At 52.4% G+C, this 18901-nt stretch overlaps 1 protein-coding gene and 1 long non-coding RNA gene across 2 annotated transcripts in view; one reads left to right on the top strand and one right to left on the bottom strand.

Moving 5' to 3' along the window:
- LOC117074940 overlaps window positions 1–9580 on the bottom strand; it is a 43857-nt gene extending 34277 nt beyond the window's left edge. The window contains exons 1-2 of the long non-coding RNA XR_004433783.1: window positions 9512–9580; window positions 8941–9100 (exon numbers count right to left, since the gene is read on the bottom strand). This is a non-coding gene — a long non-coding RNA (uncharacterized LOC117074940). The remainder of the gene's footprint in view (window positions 1–8940; window positions 9101–9511) is intronic.
- SLC26A9 (solute carrier family 26 member 9) overlaps window positions 1271–18901 on the top strand; it is a 30645-nt gene continuing 13014 nt past the window's right edge. The window contains exons 1-12 of the mRNA XM_033196892.1: window positions 1271–1360; window positions 8870–9012; window positions 11598–11737; window positions 11865–11975; window positions 12641–12816; window positions 14633–14797; window positions 15321–15473; window positions 15768–15850; window positions 16623–16770; window positions 17067–17180; window positions 17385–17462; window positions 18043–18138. Of these exons, the coding sequence (XP_033052783.1) occupies window positions 8888–9012; window positions 11598–11737; window positions 11865–11975; window positions 12641–12816; window positions 14633–14797; window positions 15321–15473; window positions 15768–15850; window positions 16623–16770; window positions 17067–17180; window positions 17385–17462; window positions 18043–18138 (1389 nt within the window). The 5' untranslated portion in view covers window positions 1271–1360; window positions 8870–8887. The remainder of the gene's footprint in view (window positions 1361–8869; window positions 9013–11597; window positions 11738–11864; window positions 11976–12640; window positions 12817–14632; window positions 14798–15320; window positions 15474–15767; window positions 15851–16622; window positions 16771–17066; window positions 17181–17384; window positions 17463–18042; window positions 18139–18901) is intronic.

Here is an 18901-nt window from a genome sequence, read left to right as displayed (position 1 = left end):
TCCCTAGTCCCCACAAGCAATACTTCTACAAACTATCCCTTGGGTTGGGCTTGCAGACAATTCACTCTTTCGTTCATTTAACAAATATTTATTGAGTCCCTATTATGTACTGAAGCTAGCGCATTTCACCATGTGGAACTTTCACCCCAACTTCCAGAGGTGCCTTACTGAAGCCCCTTGCACAGATTCCAGCCCACTTCAGAGCCTCTGGTGTCTTTTGGAGAGATGAGAGGACAGTTGAGGATGAGGACAGTGCAGCCTTTGATGTCTCAAAGAACAGGCACCTGGTGTCAGGAAGGGACTCTCCCTCCCAGGAAGTAAATCAAGAAACACCCCCCCCACCCTCCCAGCCCCTGTCCAGAATTGCTTTCTGAGGTCCTTCCGCAGCACTCACTGGGCCTGGGATGGGCAGCTCTGCTGGCAGCAGCCGGAGCAGTGCCATGACCCAGGGAGACATTAATTCCTGGAAGCAGCAGAGGGCTGTGATTGGAGATTTGCTACCCTTCAGGTCGCCTCTCATATAATTGTTCTAAGTCCAGTTTCTTGAGCTCTTTTATCAGATCCTAAACCCCTGTGTTCTCTTTGCACACTACCTGGAGGGGGCCAGGAATAATTTCCCCCATTGCACTGTTGGATAGACCAAGGCACAGAACTCACAAGCAACTTAAGACTGGGGACAGAACGGGGAACCAGGTGTCCATCACAACCCAAAACCGCATAAAGGCTCCCAGGGCCTCCCAGACATGGTTCTTCCCCTTCCCCAGGGGTGTTCAGAGGACTACGGTCTTCCCACCCCCTAGATCGCCAATCTTCAAAGCAAGCAGCCCCAAGAGCTCACCCCTCGGGTGGCCTCAATAGCTCCCATTGTCCAAGAGGCTATTTGGCCTGACCCCCAGCCCCATAAGCAGCAGGACAGCAAGCTGAGAGGAGCTTGTCCTGCCTTGTCCCCTCCTCTGCCTCGTCCCCCTCCTTCCAGGCTGCCTTGGGGGAGCCTGTGGGGCAGGAGCCCCACTGAATGTGACCTATTGTCTTCGGGGTGGATTTAGGAAGTGCCAAGCTCCCATCAAACAGCCCTGCTCCCCAGGTAAAACAAAAAAAGGGCTGTTCATTTGGGACCTTTTCCCCCTTATCTCCTTTTCCTATCTCCTCAGGCTTAGCTATGGTGTAGTGTTCAAAACCACTTCCCCTCTGAGCCAATCCGAAGCCGGGGCTCACCCCGTGGCCCTGAGGAGAAGTTATTTATAAACGCCTCCCTGGATTATTTGAGCAGAGCCCTTTCACACACCTCAGGAACACCTTTCAGCTGCCCGCTCCCCAGACACACCTGCAGCCCTGCCCAGCCGGCTTTGCTCACCCACCGGTAAGCCCCACCCAGCCCAGCCCACCCCACTGGGCTGGGGTCATCCCTGCGAGAGGGCGGGCACCAGGGGTACCGAGAGGAGGGATGAGAGGAGGGATGACAGGAACCAACTGCCAACCTGAGCACAAGTAGGAAGGACACTCTGGCCCCTGGAGTCTGAAAGCAGCCTCCCAGCCCTTCCCCTCTGAGACGCCCTTTGGGTCTTCATGTCCATGTAAGGACCTGGGTTTAAGGCTGGGCTTAGCTGAGGGAGCAAGTAGGGTGAGGGTGTGGTGGAGGAGGCCGCCAGACCCCAAAACAGAGCGAAGCAAGGCCTCCTAGGGAAACGAAAATGTTAGACCTTCCTCTGCACCAGCCTTTGAAGCTGTGGACTGCTCCTCTCCCTTTCTTTTCAAGTCTTGGAGGTAAAAGCTCTTAATGCTTGACTCACCAGCCTACTCTGTATGGCTGTCTCCCCTCCTTCTACCCCTCAGACATCATCATTCACTCATTTACTTCTCCACCAGCTCAGGGAACTTAGCATGGACTACACAGAATCCCATGTATCTCCATTAGTCCTGAGAAGTTGGAAGACGTGGAGGGGGAGGAAACCGAGGAGTGGGAGAGGGTGAACAAGGGACCAGCTCCATCAGGCAGGCGGGTGGGTGGTAGCTGGACCTGAGATGCCCGACTCCCTGGTGAATGCTTCAACACAGAAGGGCTTGGGCCAGGACAATGGATGGGCCACCAGCTCCCCAGGCTCTCAGCCTCCAAACCCCTCATACTGCAGCTCCAAGGGGTTCCAAGCCACTCTCAGGCAGTGCTCCCATTCCTCAAAACTAGCCCAGAGGGTCCCCAGCTGAGACCTAGCAAAGCTTTGATTATTCCAGCATCAACTGCCCGTTACACTTGGTCCCACGGGTCTGAGCACCAAAAGAAGACCTTGGAGTGACACAGCCCCCCAAGTGGGCAGACTGAGAGAGGGCTTTCCCCCTGAGTGACTTCACTCATGCAGATTACCCTCTCTTAGAGCCCCACGGTCCTCCCCCACCTCCCTCATCCTGGCCCTGGCATTCAGAACCTGGCAAGACCCTGCATGGGCAGCATGGAGACCAGCATGGCCCAGCAGCACCTCCACTACAAGCATGGCCTTCCCAGGCACTTTCCAGAACTAGCCACCCACTCTGAGTCTCACTTGTATAAACCCTAGGGCAGAGACGGACGCCTCTTTATCTTTTAATGCCCAGAGTCTTCCGGAGATTGGCATATACCCAGTATTCAAGAGTGCCTCTTAAACCGAACTAAACAGCCAGACTCTGACCCCCGTGAACTTGCTGGGGGAATTGAGGACCAGCTCAACACTGACCAAGTTCTGCGGGCTGTGGGGTCACTATTGGAAGATGGAAAGGGCAGAGCCACTCCTTCAAGGGGAGTTGATCTTTACTGGCTGCCTCTCTGGGCTTTCGCCTGGATTTCTGGGACCAGAGCAGCTGGGCCTTTCCCTGGTCTCCTTGCCCAGGCCCTGCTTCCAAGTGAAAGCAGCCCCAGTCTCCTTAAAGACTTCTAGGAATTTAACCTCAAGTGCCCATTCCAGGGAGCCCATGACCTTGTCAGTCTTGCTCTTAGGAAGTGATTCTCAAAGTCTAGCCTTGATCCCTCTTTCTGAAGCCTTTTTCCTCAGCCCAGCACCCATCCCCAGCGGGGAAAGTGCAGAGGGAGGGAGAGTCCGCCTGGAGATAAGGAGTGGGGATTTGGGGGTTAGTATCAGTGAATCTCTACCCTACACGGGATGCGGTCTCTATGACACCTTAGGGACATCTCATCCTCCCCTACACTGAGGAAGAAATTAGGCTGGGTGAGGAGCGGGGAGAGATTTGCCCTGGAAACACAGGGACAGTAGAAGGAAAAGGAGTGTTTAAAAATGCCTTGGGGGACTGGGTGCAGTGGCTTAGCCTGTAATCTCAGCACTTTGGGAGGCCGAGGAGGGCAGATCACTTGAGGTCAGGAGTTCGAGACCAGCCTGGCCAACATGGTGAAAACCTATCTCTACTAAAAATACAAAAAAAAAAAAATTAGCTGGGTGTCATGGCACACACCTGTAATCCCAGCTCCTAGAAAGGCTGAAGCAGAAGAATGGCTTGAACCCAGAAGGCAGAGGTTGTGGTGAGCCGAGATCGTGCCACTGCACTCCAGTCTGGGTGACAGAGGGAGACTGCGTCTCCAAAAAAAAAAAAAAGCCTTAGGGGTGCAGAGGCCTCTACATCCTTCCTCCTCCTGCCAGGGAAGTGGCCTCCCACTGAGACCCCAGCCAGTTTGTCTGTCCCCCTCACATTCACACCTGGGTCACTCAGAGGCTGCTCTTGCCCTGTGGCCCCCACCCTGGATGAGGCAGGGAGGCAACCAGCAGCTAGAGCAAAGGGGAAACCTCAAGGTGACCTTTCCTCTTCCCAGAACACAGCAACCAGCCGGCTAGGAACCAGTGATAAGGATGCCAGGGTGGGTTGGCCAAGCCGGGGCTATTCCCGTACCTGGCACACGTGCGTCAAAAACCCCCTCCCCGACATGCACACCCCCGGCAGGACTGAGGGAGGAAGTCAGCCTGGGTCACAGTGACAGCATCGCCTCCAGATCCGACCAAAACCCACAAATAGGCCCTTCATTGTCCTGCTCCCCCGATGTTCTACCCTTTTCTGACAAGATTTTCTGCTGTTCTTCTCATTAAGTCCTGGGAAAATTTGGAGGAGTTAAGTCATGGGGCAGTGGGTACAGGGGCAGATGGAAAAAGGAAAGCCAAAAAAAGGCAGAGTGCCCACTAGAGATGGCAGAGCAGGAAAGAGGCTCCTCTGGAATCATGGCAGTAATGATAATAGTCGGAGTTTATTGCATGCTTCCCATGGCCAGGTGCCCTTCCGAGACTTTTGGTGCATCCACCCAGGCACTGTCTGCCTGAGCCTGTCTCTGCCGCAGCCCATCTCTGCCTACAATATTTGGATAGTGTTGACAGAGACCTGGTCAGAAATGTGACTGGGAGGAGGTACCAGGGGTTTGCTTTGGCATGAGCTCATTGGAGGAGAAATCCTGGAGAAACCCAGGAGGGGATCTGCTCCAGCCTGTGCCCCCCTCCCCCCGCAGGGTCTATTTTCTCTTTGCTTCCCCTCTCCCAGCTCCTCCACCTCGTAGGACCCCTGCATGCCCTCTGCTCCAGATTTGACCCACTCTCCTGCCGGGGCATAGGAATGGTCCATGCACCCACATCTCCTGCCCTCTGCTCTCCCCGGCTCACCCCCTACTCCCCTTAAACCTCACAGCCCCTCCTGTAAGTCCCTCCAGCTCTTTGGGACCTGCCCCCCTTCCCTGCACAGTGGAGGAGGGGCAGGGTCACCCTTTTGTTTCTCAGTATTATCACATAGCACCTGCTATTTATCCCTGGCCCGGTGGGGGGATGGGAGGCTGTGGAGGGGTGGTGGGGGCAGGGCTCGTAGATACACACCTCTGGCAATAGGGCACTTGACTTTTTTTTCCAGGGATGCTGACATCACCTAGCAGGGCTGTTTGTTTGTTTAACTGGGGATCAGATTGTTACGTTCCCTATACCTGGCTCTCTTTCTTGCTCCCTCTTCCCCTTTCCCACCCCTAACCTAGCATTGTGAGACACGCTTTCTGCGGATTCCCTGGAACCCCCATCCCTGCTAGTTCTCTGAGACCCCTCCTCCCCACCACGCCACTCACCCTTTTCTGCCACTCCCATCCCTCTTCCCTCCACCTCTTGTCCTCACTTGAAGGGCTGGCTGGGGATGAAGTAACCTTGCCTTCTACGTCCCACCCCACCTCAACCCCTTTCTTGGAATTAGGAAGTACGTTGAGGGCACCTCCTCACCAGGAGCTGGGGCAGTTCCTGTGGCTGCAGATTTGCAACTCTGGCCATCATAGTCCTGGGAAACCAAGGCCAGGAGGGAACCAGAGCCCTCAAGAGGAGTAACAGAACCCAGAGGTCCTGTTCCATCAGCTGGGGTGGCAAGGTCGCCAGGGTGGTTAGAAAGGGGCATTCTGGGTGCCACTCAGGGGAAAACATTGTCCTGGGATCAGCTTTGTTCCTGGAAGGTCTGAAGCCCCTTCCAACAGGAACATCGGAGTTGGAACCAAGTGCAGTTTCTTTATCTGCAAAATGAGACAGTTGGACGAATGTGGTCCTCAAGTTCTCTTCTACACAAAACGTTCTGACCCTGACTGGTTGCTGGGTTCTCCTCTTTATGCAAACTCAGAATTATGAAAGCTCCCAGAGACTTCTCCCCTTCAGCATCCTATTTCCGGGATTGGCAGAGGGCATGGGAAAGAGATAGATTTGGTATTCCAGTAAAGCAGGGGAGGCTTTTCCTCTGTGAGCCTGTGTCAGAGGGGACTCCCTAGCATCTGGCGCCCCATCTGTCTGTGAGCCTGCCCAGAGGGGCAGAACTGGTCCTGAGTCACCTACCTGTTGCTCTCTGAAGGACTTCCGCCACCCTGCCGCTTTTCTCCCAAAGGAAAAATGGCCAAAGCCAACACTAGTGTATAGGCTGGAGGGGTGCACATGGAGATCCTGGGAGAAAGAGAAATCCTTCAGGGTTTCTTCAAGGTGGTCAGAAAAGGCTTCATAGGCAAGAATGAGGAGGGAAAAGTGTTGGAGAGGAAGGAGAGGGAAGGAGGAGGAACTTCAACAGGTCTTAAGGATGGGCAGGTCTAGAAAGGCAGAAATGAGTCAGGGCACCTCAGGTAAGGAGGAAAGTGGGAACAGACACCCAGGCTTGTTTGGCGGGTGCAGAACAGACCAGCCCAGATGGTGTGGAGGGACCCGGCCAACAGATTTCCCGAATCCACCAATACAAGGCCAGAGGATAAAAAAACAAAAATGCCAAAATAAGGAGTTTGGGTCTCATCCTCCTGGAAATGAGGGAGATAGAGGTTTCGGAGCAGGGAGTTTAGGCTGGGTTGAAGGGGCATGGCTGGAGACCAGCAAATCAATTTTGCAATAGTCCAGGTATGAGATAAGACTTGAAGAGGGAGGTGATGGGACAGGGTGGGTGGAGGCATGGAGGCAATGGACAGGACAGAAGGACAAGAAGGAAGGAAGGGAGGGAGGGAGGAAGGAGGGAAATAACAATAGGATTTGATGAACAACTGAATGGAGGCTGATGGGGAGGGAGAGGACAGGAACAAGGATGGGGGTGGGCTGGGTGGCAGGAAGAAAGGTACCACTGAGGAAGTGGGGAAATCGCGGGGAGGGGAGCTGGGATAGTAGGGTTCAGCAGAATCAGATGCTAATAACTCCCTTACCCACAAACACACTACTGGAAGTTAGAGCCTTTGAAAGCAGCCTAGGAAGATGCTTCAGGGATCGCTGTCTCTTGGTTGGTGTGGAAGCAAGATCTCCCATCACCTCCTCTTCCAAAGGGCTCTTCTTTTCATTCAGCCTCCCTTGAAATTTTTGCTTTTTTTTTTTTTTTTTTTTTTTGCAGGTTGTCTGTTTAGTGGCCTGGGCTAGACTCCCCAAACCATAAGTCTTTTTCTGAAGCAAGGTCTGGAGCTCGGGTTCCTATGTGGGGAGGTCATGCTCCCCACTCGTTGTGCCCCCCAGGCAAACCACCTGGACAACCAGACCCATGCAGACTCTGGAGCAGGTGGAGAGGAAGAGCCAGACCACTCCGCCTCATGGGCCTGTGAAGGGCCGGAAGCCTCTGAATAGTCTCTGCTAGGAGGTAGAAAGCACCCTCCCATCTTAATCATAGTAATCGTCGCCACTACCATTTACTGGGTGCCTATAAAAGGCCAGCCTCTTCATACACATGATCTCACTTAATCCTCATAGCAACTGCCTGCGACTGTTATTATCCCCATTTACAGATGAAGAAACTGAATCTTTGAACCCAGGTCATCTGGCTCTCAAACTTGTGCTGTTTTCCTTAAGCCACCCTGTCTCTAATTTCTCCCACTGAAATGTCTCACATGCCATTGCCCTTACTCATTTCTGTCCATATCTCCTCCAAAACACCTTTTATCAATTCACTCAACAAGTATTTGTTGAGTACACTAAGGGCCAGGCGAGGGGCTGGGCACAGGTGCTGGGGGTAGGTTCATTCTCCCACCTCCCCTTCTGCTGGGTATCACCTGTGGGGTCTTGCTGGGCATCCCACCCTCACCTGTAGTTCACAGTGGACCTCGGGATCCCAAGACCAAATGAATGGAATGCACCAGTCCAGCCTTCACCAACTTGAGCACAATCTTATTCATAATAGAAACTCACATTTGCATCACACTTTACATTTTACACAAGTCTTTCTTCCCCATTAACTCATTTGATCTTCACAACAACCCTGTGAGATATGTCTGTTACCCTCATTTTACCGATACAGAATCTGAGGTTCAAAAAATAATGTTGCCCATTCTACCTCCTCAATAAAAGCAAGACTAGCCCAAGCTCCTGGACCCTTCCACAAAAGGCATTAGGCAACCTGCTCCCCTCTGACAACCTCCCCTCTCACCCAGGCTCTCCTCTGGAAAGTTGGGGGTATCTCCAGCCCCCAAGTAGTTACTCACTTTCAACCCCATCTCAAATCTTTTGCCAAACTGGCCACAGCCACCCCACACTCCCCACCTCCCAGATACAAATCCTCACTCTAAGCCTGCCCTGTCTCTTTCTTCTCTGTCCTTTCTCTGTGGTCCTCTGAGCGACTTCTCCCAGCTCTGGGAGGTAGAGGGGAGCTGGGAGGCCCAGTAATTGGAAGAGGGAGGGGGAAAGGTTCCTACAGGGAACTCCTCAGGGGCCCTGGCACTCGGCTCTGCCCAACTCAGCTCCTGGAACGTCGGCGAGGTTGCGCAAAAGTGAGGAGGAGAGGAGCGGCAGTACAAAAGGGTGGGGGAAAGGTTAGGCACAGGAAGCCGTGGGAGAGATCCGGCAGGTGGACCATCCTGGTTTCCCCACACTCACCATTTTCCCCCTGGGAAACCTGTTGGTGAAGTTCTAGGTGTCTTATCCAAGAAGGGTCCTCCTGAGGTCATCTCAGCTATCCCCTTGCCTCCAGGCAAGCTGTTTTCTGTTTCTTCCAAACTGACTGGCTGCATGGTAGGAACCTTTCTGCCAGGGAAACTGAGGTCTGGGGAGGGAGTATGGCTTGTGGGGACACCAGAGGTCAGGGGAGAGTAGGGTCCACATGGTGAATCAAGTGGGGACTCCTGCCCTCGTACTTCTACCTCCCCTTTGCCTGGTGCTCGGTGGGGGTGATGGTGACGTCACAGGTGTGGAGTCCCAGCCATGTGCTGAGAGCCAAGCAAAACAGCCAGGGCGAGTGTATGCATCATCAGTGCCTGGGAAGGAAGGCCACTGCAAGAAGGGAGTCTGACGGAAAAACTTGACAGAGGGAAGGGAGGCACCTTGCTTTATCGGGGCGGGGAAGGCCAGAATAAAACTCGGCTGCTGCGAGGACTAGAGAGAGAAGGCCTGGGCTGGCACTGGAGAGGGATGTTCCCTCACTCTCCCCTCCTTTGCTTCTCCCAAAGCTTGTAAATGCCCCAGATATGAGCCAGCCCAGGCCCCGCTACGTGGTAGACAGAGCCGCATACTCTCTCACCCTCTTCGACGATGAGTTTGAGAAGAAGGACCGGACATACCCAGTGGGAGAGAAACTTCGCAATACCTTCAGGTAACTGGTCCAGAACCCAAACTCCTGCCTCCTCTGCTCCCCACCAAAATCCTTTCTGCACCAGGACACAGCTTCTGCACCGGTATCACTAAGATGCGGTTAAGGGAAGCCCTGGGGAAGCGAGGTTCTGAATGATGAATTTAAGATCCTACAACCTCATCTGTACTGAGACCCCCAGGGAGGATGGGGAGCTGGAGCAAGAACCATCTAGAAGGGTTGTAGGGCATCCCCAAACCCCTGCATGGCATCTCCCACATTCTCAATCCACCCGAGTCTCTCTGGGTTTGTTAAGGCAAAGTAGATGAGCATGCTACATTAGGGAGGAGTGGGGAGCATCAGAGTCCTTAATCCATGCCCTGCTCCCTCCTTACAAAAAATACTTGAAGTTACCATCACCCCAAGCCCTTGTCCTTTCCCTCCCGGATGTTCCTTCCTCCACTTGGTCCAGGGAATGCCAAAAGGAGGCCCTAAATTTCTGGACTTTCCTGAGGGGACCTACCAGGGTGTAGTCCTACCAGCACCCAGGCTCTTTCCATTCTTAGCTCCCTGGAAATGCGATGGTGGGTATGAAACCTTGTCCCTAAGGAGACGCTACACAAGGTGATCCATACCCACACGCTGGGGCTGCGGATGTCACCCTCCCCCTTCCCAGACTCCTGGCAGACCTCCTCCAGCCTAGCTATAGGCCGGCTCACTCTCCCTCACTCCCCTGGGGAGATGGCTGATTCAGTTACCTGGATTGAGGTCACTGGTAATGGCTGAAGTGGAGACGCAGGTGGAACTGGTTCAGGCCAGGGGAATCACCCACTTGAGTTTTTACTAAAAGCCCCAGCCCAACCCTGTTTCTCTTGGGAGGCTCCATTTCTGCCCAGTTAGTCTGTCCTCACAGCTGTGCTCCTCAGACAGGTGGTCTCTGCCAGTCTCTGTGCCCAAAGACTTTAGGGCACAAAGTCCGAGGATGAGAAGATCTGCTAAAAGATTGGATAATGAAAGCTGTAAAGGGATATAGCAAACTAACAATTCCCATGATGCTGGCATGAGAGCCTTGAACAGTGTCTGGCATAGAGAAGGTGCACAAATAAATATTTGTTTCATGAATGAATGAATGAATGTCTAGAAAGCTAATCCCTCTCAGCCTCTGTGTCCAGTTCTTCTTTCAAGCTTCAGATTGCTTTGCCCAACATACAGCAGACTTGCAAGTAAGGTTGGGCATGGACTAGCCCTCAAATGAGTTGCTTTTCTTTCCCTAGCCAGCTCTCTATTCATAAGTCCGGCTTTCTCTGCCACAAGCAGACCTGATGGAGCCCCTGCAGGGCTGGTTCTCTCTTGGAGCAAGGCTTTAGGGTTGCATTAAGCAATTTATCCCCCGTCTACCTCCCATTCCAGCATCCCAGGAATGGCAGAGGCACCCATGAGCCCCAGAAGGGACAGGGGGTAGGATATTGATGATGATGCTGTTTCATGGAGTGTTAGTTGGAAAAGAAAATCTGCCCAGACTTTCCAAGGTGCAAAGCATTGTCTTTGTTGGTTTCAGTCTTGGGTGACATCCAGGGGACCAAGTGTCAGGTAATCTATTGTTGAACAACAGCAAAGAGCAGGATTTGGTGCTGGGCAGGAAAAGAAGCCTCATCAGAGCAGGCCAGTGAGTCACCAGATGGGCCCTAAGTATTTGAGTTCCCTCAGCTGGGAGAAGGAAAGCAAATGCCCCTCACCCACTTCCAGTCATCAATCCACCGGCTGTCACCCTTGAGTTTGTAAGCCCTTGTTCCTACCGCTCCTGGGTTTCTATGAAAGGACCTTGAGGTGTTCAACAAACAGGGAAGGGATCAACTCTCCCCACCCTGCGTTGACCAATGAATTATTCCCTCCTCTGCTGCCCAGTGAATTCACAGGAGAAAGAACTCTGGTATTGGAGTTACCACACATACAGGATAGTGAGTCAGCAGAGTTCACCCTGCAGGAACAATAGAGCCTTCCTTTTCAAGGAAGTTCTAAGAAAAATGGCAGCAGGCAGACCCCACTCAGATGTATTCACTCATTCATTTATTCAACAAATATTTACTAAGTGCCCCTGTGCAAGGCTCAAGGTGTACAAAGATGAACAGGAGAGCTAGACTTTTGCCATGCGTGGTGGGGTTTGCTGCCCAGTGGGAGAGACAGACAAAAAGCAAGGAACGCACGCACAGGATGCACACACAGCAGCAAGAGCCAAGGTACAGGTACCCAGGCCTGGAATCAGACAGACAGCACTCGGAGGAGCCTTTCCCAGAGAAAAGCCATCTGAGCCAGGAGATGGATCTGATACCTCTGAAGACTGAGCCACCACAACACCCATACCTTTAAGCCAAGTCTTGTAAACTCCCCAGGTAAGGAGCTGGCAGTCAGAAGACCTCCAGCTAATGCCCAGGGCAAGTTGACGAGCTCTTAAAAAGTTCCTGCCTTTTCTTCTCAGTATCCCTGGCACACAGTTCAGTGAATTTTGAACGAACCAATGAATGAAATGAGCAGGATATGATAATCCCTCTCCAACATGGAATGTCCAAGCCATGCAGAGCCAACTGGAAATTTTCCCCTTTCCCCTCCAGATGTTCCTCAGCCAAGATCAAAGCTGTGGTGTTTGGGTTGCTACCTGTGCTCTCCTGGCTCCCCAAGTACAAGATTAAAGACTACATCGTTCCCGACCTGCTTGGTGGACTCAGCGGGGGATCCATCCAGGTCCCACAAGGTGAAGGGGCCCCTCAGCCAGGCCTGGATTGCCACTTCCCCACCATTCCTCTCCTCATCCCCACTCCATCCTTCTGTGGTCCCCATAAGTCAGTTGTGCTGCTGAGCTTCAATCTCGTCCTCTGCAGGCATGGCATTTGCTCTGCTGGCCAACCTTCCTGCAGTCAATGGCCTCTACTCCTCCTTCTTCCCCCTCCTGACCTACTTCTTCCTGGGGGGAGTGCACCAGATGGTGCCAGGTAAGGCCTCTCCCGTCTGGGCAGGCAGGATGACCCAGACCACAAGGATGGGAGGTGTGGCAAAGGGGGCTCGGGAGACTTTCCATCTGCATTCTCCTAGAATTGTTGTGGTCAGTCCTAGGGGAATGGTCGCTGTGAATGTCAGTCCCAGGTCCTCGGTGACCTTGGAGAAACCACTGAGCCTCTTTGAGTTCAGTTAGCATTACCTGTTCCATCTTCCTCCCAGGAATGAGAGGAAGACTTGGCAGAACAAGATATACCATATGCTATACCATGCTTAAACAGATGTGAGAAATCACCATCTAACTCCCTGGCTGGTCCCAGCCGGCCACTACAGGGACATTTGTACTTCTCTGGTGCTAAGTGAGATGGAGAAAAGCCTGGTCACAAGCGCTGGTTTCTGGTTCAGGCTCTGCTTGTATTTCTTATTTCTGAGTCATTTCTTCACGTGTCTGATAAGACAATATTGACCGTTGAGGTGAAAGCACCTTAAAAAGCATAAATCATGGTTAGAGTGAGTGGTTGTTTTTATTATGATGGAGAAGAGCCTTGGAGGTGCAGGGATCCATCCCCCTGGGGGTCGGGAAGCGTTCCTGGGCCCCTTTCTGGTTTCCATGGGTGTGGTCCAAACCTCTGATTTTTGCTGGCTGGGTGGGGCACCACAGGTACCTTTGCCGTTATCAGCATCCTGGTGGGTAACATCTGTCTGCAGCTGGCCCCAGAGTCGAAATTCCAGGTCTTCAACAATGCCACCAATGAGAGCTATGTGGACACAGCAGCCATGGAGGCAGAGAGGCTGCATGTGTCAGCTACGCTAGCCTGCCTCACTGCCATCATCCAGGTGAGGGGGCAGCCCCCAACCCTGCTAGGAAGGCATCAGACCACCCTGCCCCTGCCTCAAAGCCTTAGCTTTGATGCTAAATCTGATTTAGGGAGCTGAGCGTGGAGGCTCATGCCTGTAATCCCAGCACTTTGGGAGGCTGAGGTGGGTGGATCACTTGAGGTCAGGTGTTTGAGACCAGCTTGACCAACATGATGAAACCCCATCTCTACTAAATATACAAAAATAAGCCAGGCTTGGTGATGTGCGCCTGTAATCCCAGCTACTCAGGAGGCTGAGGCAGGAGAATCACTTGAATCCGGGAGGCAGAGGTTGCAGTGAGCCGAGATCACACCACTGCACTTCAGCCTGGGTGACAGAGCGAGACTCCGTCTCAAAAAAAAAAAAAAAATCTAATTTGGGGCTCTACCTCCTCCCTCCTGCCCATCCCAGGGCTAAAGTGAACCTTGAAAATTAACAGTGTCTCCTCACCTGCATCTAGCAGGGCCATGCAAAAAAACAACAGCTGCACCTGGTAAAACTGTCCTGAGCTTTAAAACTATCTAAAAGACTCACAGCCTCTCTCCATTATCCTGTGGAGAAACCCAACTCTCTGCCAGCGCAGTCTTGCCGACTGCTACGTTTCTCTAACATCCCTCACCCTGCTCCAGCCTCCTCTGCTCCAAGCCACAGCAGCAGTTGCACAACATAAATTGAGCTTCCACAAAGGGTTGCAAAGGATTCTGCTAGGTTTTATGAAGGGAAGCACAACATGACAGAATGCAAGAGCAAAACGCAGTCCCAGAGAGTACCTTTCCATTCACTCATTTATTCAGTTTTTTGCCAAGAACTAGGCTAAACCCTGGGATACAAAGATAAGTAAGAAAGAGGTCCAATTCACAAGTTGCTCACAGCGCAGCAGAGGAAGGAGCCATGTCAACAGATAAATTTGTATGCAGTGAGATAAGCAGCAAAGTAGAGCTATGTACAAAGAACTGTAGGAACACAGAGCAGAGAGTCACGGAGGACCTCAAAGAGGAGGTGACACTCCACCTGTCTTAAAGGATGAGAAGCTAACCAGGAACAAGATATACAGAGGATGGTCCAGGCAGAGGGAACAGTGCCTAAAAACACTGAGGCCTGAGAGAGTGTGATCTGCCCAGGGAAAGCAAGGAGGTTGGTGTGGCTGGAGGGTAGAGGGCCCCAGAAGAGGATGGAAAAGTAGGCAGGAGCCAGACAATGAAATCTGGGCTCTGTCCTCTAAACAGCGGCTTTGGGTCTGATTAGCAGTTTATAAGGATCATTTCGGCTACACAGAGAACGAAGAGTGGGAGGTGGATTAGAATCAAGGCAGGGAACCTGTTGGGAGACTCTGCAGAGGCCCAGGCGGGAGTAATGCAGGCCAAGACCACGTAGAGAAAGAGATGGGGCTGGACTTGAAAAGAACATTTTACCAGAAGCTTGGTGATAGATTGGATGTGGGAGGTAAGGGAGGATGACTCTCAAGTTTTTGGTTGGGCAACCAGGTTAATGATGGTGTCATTTACTGAGAGAGAAAACACTGGGGGAGGACCAGACTTATTTTACAGATAAGAAAGCCAAGGCCGGAGAGGTGATGTAACAAAAAGGCCCATGCTCTAAAGGAACTGAAGGTCTAATGGCAGGCATGTAAAGCACAGTGAAGGGCAGGTGAAGGTCACAGATGGCCCATTTCCCTCAAGCTACTGCTATCCTAGGACTGCACAGAGCTCCAGACCTAGGTGTGGGTGGGGCGGGTTGTTGGAACTGCTGAACCACATGGGTCTCCCCCGCCAAACCACCCTTTTCCTCCTCTCAGATAGGCCTGGGCTTCATGCAGTTTGGCTTTGTGGCCATCTACCTCTCCGAATCCTTCATCCGGGGCTTCATGACAGCCGCCGGCCTGCAGATCCTGATTTCAGTGCTCAAGTACATCTTCGGACTGACCATCCCCTCCTACGCAGGCCCGGGGTCCATCGTCTTTGTGAGTCTGGGGATGCACCCCTGCCAATGGGGCAAGGCTCCAGCAGACACATGAGGAGGCTGTACTGTTTTAAGAAGTTGTGAGCTCCTCATTGCGAGGGCTGGCTTAGCTGTTGTTCAGAGAGGATTCTGAGGGGGTTTCTGTCTTGGGAGGGTCAAAGTCATGACCTTGAGGTTCTTGGTAGTTAATCACTGCAGAAAAGAGCTGTATACTCTCTGCCAGTTCCCCATTCTACTGCCTCAACCCCTCCCTGCCTGGAAAGTCCTTCCTTATATCTAATCTCCATCCCTCCTTCGTTAGCTCAAACTCTTCTAAAGAAGAAGAAAGCATTCCTTTTCTAGCACGAGTTCCCCATGTGCCTTTTGGAAAAGGGCAGTGGGTGAGGGGACAGTGTTCTGATCTGGGTTTTAATTCTGTCTTGGTGTGCCTTTGATGGCATCCCTTCCCTGGGTCAGACACCCAAAGGTGGGGTAGTATGGGAAGAAGGGGTGGGAGCCTGTGAGCATGATGCTCTTTCCCCCAGACCTTCATTGACATTTGCAAAAACCTCCCCCACACCAACATCGCCTCGCTCATCTTCGCCCTCATCAGCGGTGCCTTCCTGGTGCTGGTGAAGGAGCTCAATGCTCGCTACATGCACAAGATCCGCTTCCCCATCCCTACAGAGATGATTGTGGTAAGGATCGTGTCCAGAGCTGGGATGTTGGGGGGCCAGGCTGTGAGATGAGGAAGCCGCTACCCTTCCTTACCCCATCCCCCTCACTGGCAGTCAGTGGGACAGGAAATCAGATGTGAATCCATCCCATCCGCCGTATGTGGCGTTTCCTCTCTTTCTACTGCTCTAATAATTCCCCCTAACGAGGCAGGGGAGTGGGATTCAGGGTCCCCAGAGAAAAGGGAGACTTGAGAGAGACCCCTGCCCTGGCCCCAACTTAGGGCTAATCCCCATTCTCCACTCTGGGGTTTGCAGGTGGTGGTGGCAACAGCTATCTCCGGGGGCTATAAGATGCCCAAAAAGTATCACATGCAGATTGTGGGAGAAATCCAACACGGGTGAGTCCAGGTGGCCAGAAGCCTGGCCCACCCCACCACATGCCCCACTCAGGCCTGAGCTCGGAGAGGGAGACAAGATGAACTCTGTGAAAGTGCTGTCGAAACTGTATGACACTGGCCAAGTCTCAATTATTACTATTACTGTTTCCTAAGAAGGGCCACACAACCAGCCAATGTAGGCTATTTTATGCAAAATGAGTCTTAACTGCCACACCCTCCTTATAAATCTCATTCAACTGATGCTGTTAAACAAAGCCTCTCTGATCAGCCCTTGCTGGCTCTTTGCCTTGCTGTAATGCATTGGTTCTTTGTCCGTGCAGAAAGGGAGCTGTTAGGTTCAACCAGATTCATGAAGCATCCACTCAGTGCCAGGCACCATGCTGGGCCCTGGGAAGAGAGGGGCGATGCTTGTCCTGCAGGGTTGGAGCAGGCACGGGAGGGAAGGCCACACAGCACCAAAGGTCTAGGGGTCTGTGGACTCATGAGCATGCAGGGTTCAGAATCTGGGAGTTAACAAACGAGGCCCTACCATGTACTGGCCCAGGGACCTTGGGCAAGTCGGTTCTCTAAGCCTCAGTTCCTCCTTTGTAAAACAGGAGTGATGGTCTCTACCCTATGGGGTGGTGCTGAGGATTCAGACTGCATGGGATAACTTAGGCAAAGATTCCGGCACACCATGGGGGCCTGGCTGGTCCTTGTGGGCTGGTGAAGGACTTGGCTGCCCTCCCTACTCACACCCCTGGGCTCTGCCTCCTTCCGGGCTCCTGGGCAGGTTCCCCACTCCGGTGTCACCTGTGGTCTCGCAGTGGAAGGACATGATAGGCACAGCCTTCTCCCTAGCCATTGTGGGCTACGTCATCAACCTGGCTATGGGCCGGACCCTGGCCAACAAGCACGGCTACGACGTGGATTCGAACCAGGTAGCTCCAGCCACCCCCGGCAGGACTGGGCAGGACGGGTCAACTCAGGCCTGGCATGAGGTATCTTGGGTGGGGTGCTCATTGGGCTGAGATGAGGCAGGCTGCCTTGAGTGTGGGGGATAGGGGTTCCTCTGATCCCAAGAGGCTGACGTTCTCTTGACTGGGAATGTGTGACTTTATAGTCACAGGGTCACTCTCAGGTCCTAGTCCCACAATCCAGCTTGCATGCCTGACTGCACTTGGTCCCTGTGCCCCCCAGCCCCACACTGGCTTCTAATCCTGTCCCCTCCTGACAGGAGATGATCGCCCTGGGCTGCAGCAACTTCTTTGGCTCCTTCTTTAAAATTCATGTCATTTGCTGTGCGCTTTCCGTCACTCTGGCTGTGGATGGAGCTGGAGGAAAATCTCAGGTGAGCCTTGTTCTAGGGGAGTGGCGGGGAGGTGGCAACAGAACGGTTGCCCCAGAGAAGCCTGGGCACTGCAAGCCAGGCCAGCTCTTCTCCAACCCCCTTCTTCCCTTCTTAGTCTCCACTCCACCAAAGCCATGGATTGGAAATAAATCAAGTGCAAAAAATTCACACCTATCCTCTATCCCCAACTCTTTCTTGGAATAGGTGGCAAGCCTGTGTGTGTCTCTGGTGGTGATGATCACCATGCTGGTCCTGGGGACCTATCTGTATCCTCTCCCCAAGGTAAGAGCCCAACCATCGAGCAGAGGACAGCGAGAGACTCCAATAAGAGCAATCCCTGAGAGTTATGTGGCACTTCACAGACTACAAAGTGCCACCGTTGTCATACTTAGTCTCAACCACAACCTGTGAGGCAGACAATGCAGGTTTTATCCTCCCCATTTTATAGGTGAAGGAAACTGAGTCTGAAAGTCTAAGTAACCTTGTCCGTAGTGAGGCAGCTCACAGTGCAGGGCTGGTCCCAAACTCCAGCCTTCTGGCCTCAGAGTCTAATCCCTAGGCAGCATTTGCACCTACCCATGAGTACCGGGCTCTCACATAGCCCAGCTAGGAGGGCTCTAGGCATGTATCATTTAGGGATGAGGGAAGAGAGATAGGGCAAGGATGGAGCCAGGAAGGACCCCATGGCTCTAACACCAGCACTTTCCACACCTAAGGTCGAATGCAAAGATTTGGGGGATCAGCCAGGGGAGGTGTTCCAGAACTCCATCTCTGTCCTGCCAGGCTTCGGGGTCGGGTATGCGCAGGAGGGCAAAAAGAAGGGGAAACCCTGGGGGCCTGGAGCAATGTTCTGCTTCTCTAGTCTGTGCTAGGAGCCCTGATCGCTGTCAATCTCAAGAACTCCCTCAAGCAACTCACTGACCCCTACTACCTGTGGAGGAAGAGCAAGTTGGACTGTGTAAGTATCGGGCAGCCTCTGGGTACCGGCCATGCCCCTGCCGTCTCCTCCAACCCCACAGCCCTGTCAGTTAGCCCTGTCCTACCAATGAACTCTCTAGTCTGCTGCTTCCTAATTAGCATAGCTGAGTGGTTAAAAGTCCAAGTTTTGAAGTGAAACATCCTATGTCCAGACCCTCACTCAGCCATCTGCTGGCTCCGTGGCCAATAGCAAGCCCCCAACCTTTCCAAGTTTGGCGTCTTAATCGGGGAAATGGTTATTTTATACTCCCTGCCTCCCAGGGTTTTCTATGAAGAAGAAGCAAGGTAATACAAGTAAACATGTTGTCTACATTGTATTTTATACTCAGTAAATCTTATCTATGACTACTTTATGACATATAGCTCCAAAAAAGCAAAAGGAAATAGTTTTTATTTAAAAAAAAAAACAAACCCTAGAACATAAACCAAAGGACCAAAACCTTCAGGAAGTTACTAGACTTCCCTGGGGTTCTATTTCCTCATCTGTAAATGGGAGTGAGATCATGCAGTCACGGTTGCGTCAAACGCTGGTTCCGAGGATTAAATGAGATCACAGTGGCAAAACACCACATGTGCACAAACATTCTGCAAACATGACTTATTGTTATGATTAGTCACACACTCCACCGCATCTTCCTCTGGGCATAGTCACGAAGGCCAGTGTACATTGACGACGCTGCATTCTCTCCATTTCAAGCCCCATCATAACCTATAGGAGAGGATTTACTAACCTTTCTTAACGA

The sequence above is a fragment of the Trachypithecus francoisi genome, unplaced genomic scaffold (assembly GCF_009764315.1).
Source record: "Trachypithecus francoisi isolate TF-2019V2 unplaced genomic scaffold, Tfra_2.0 Lachesis_group5, whole genome shotgun sequence".
NCBI lineage: Eukaryota > Metazoa > Chordata > Mammalia > Primates > Cercopithecidae > Trachypithecus > Trachypithecus francoisi.
The sequence above is the reverse complement of the archived record's forward strand: the minus strand, read 5'-3'. Positions and strand labels throughout refer to the sequence as shown.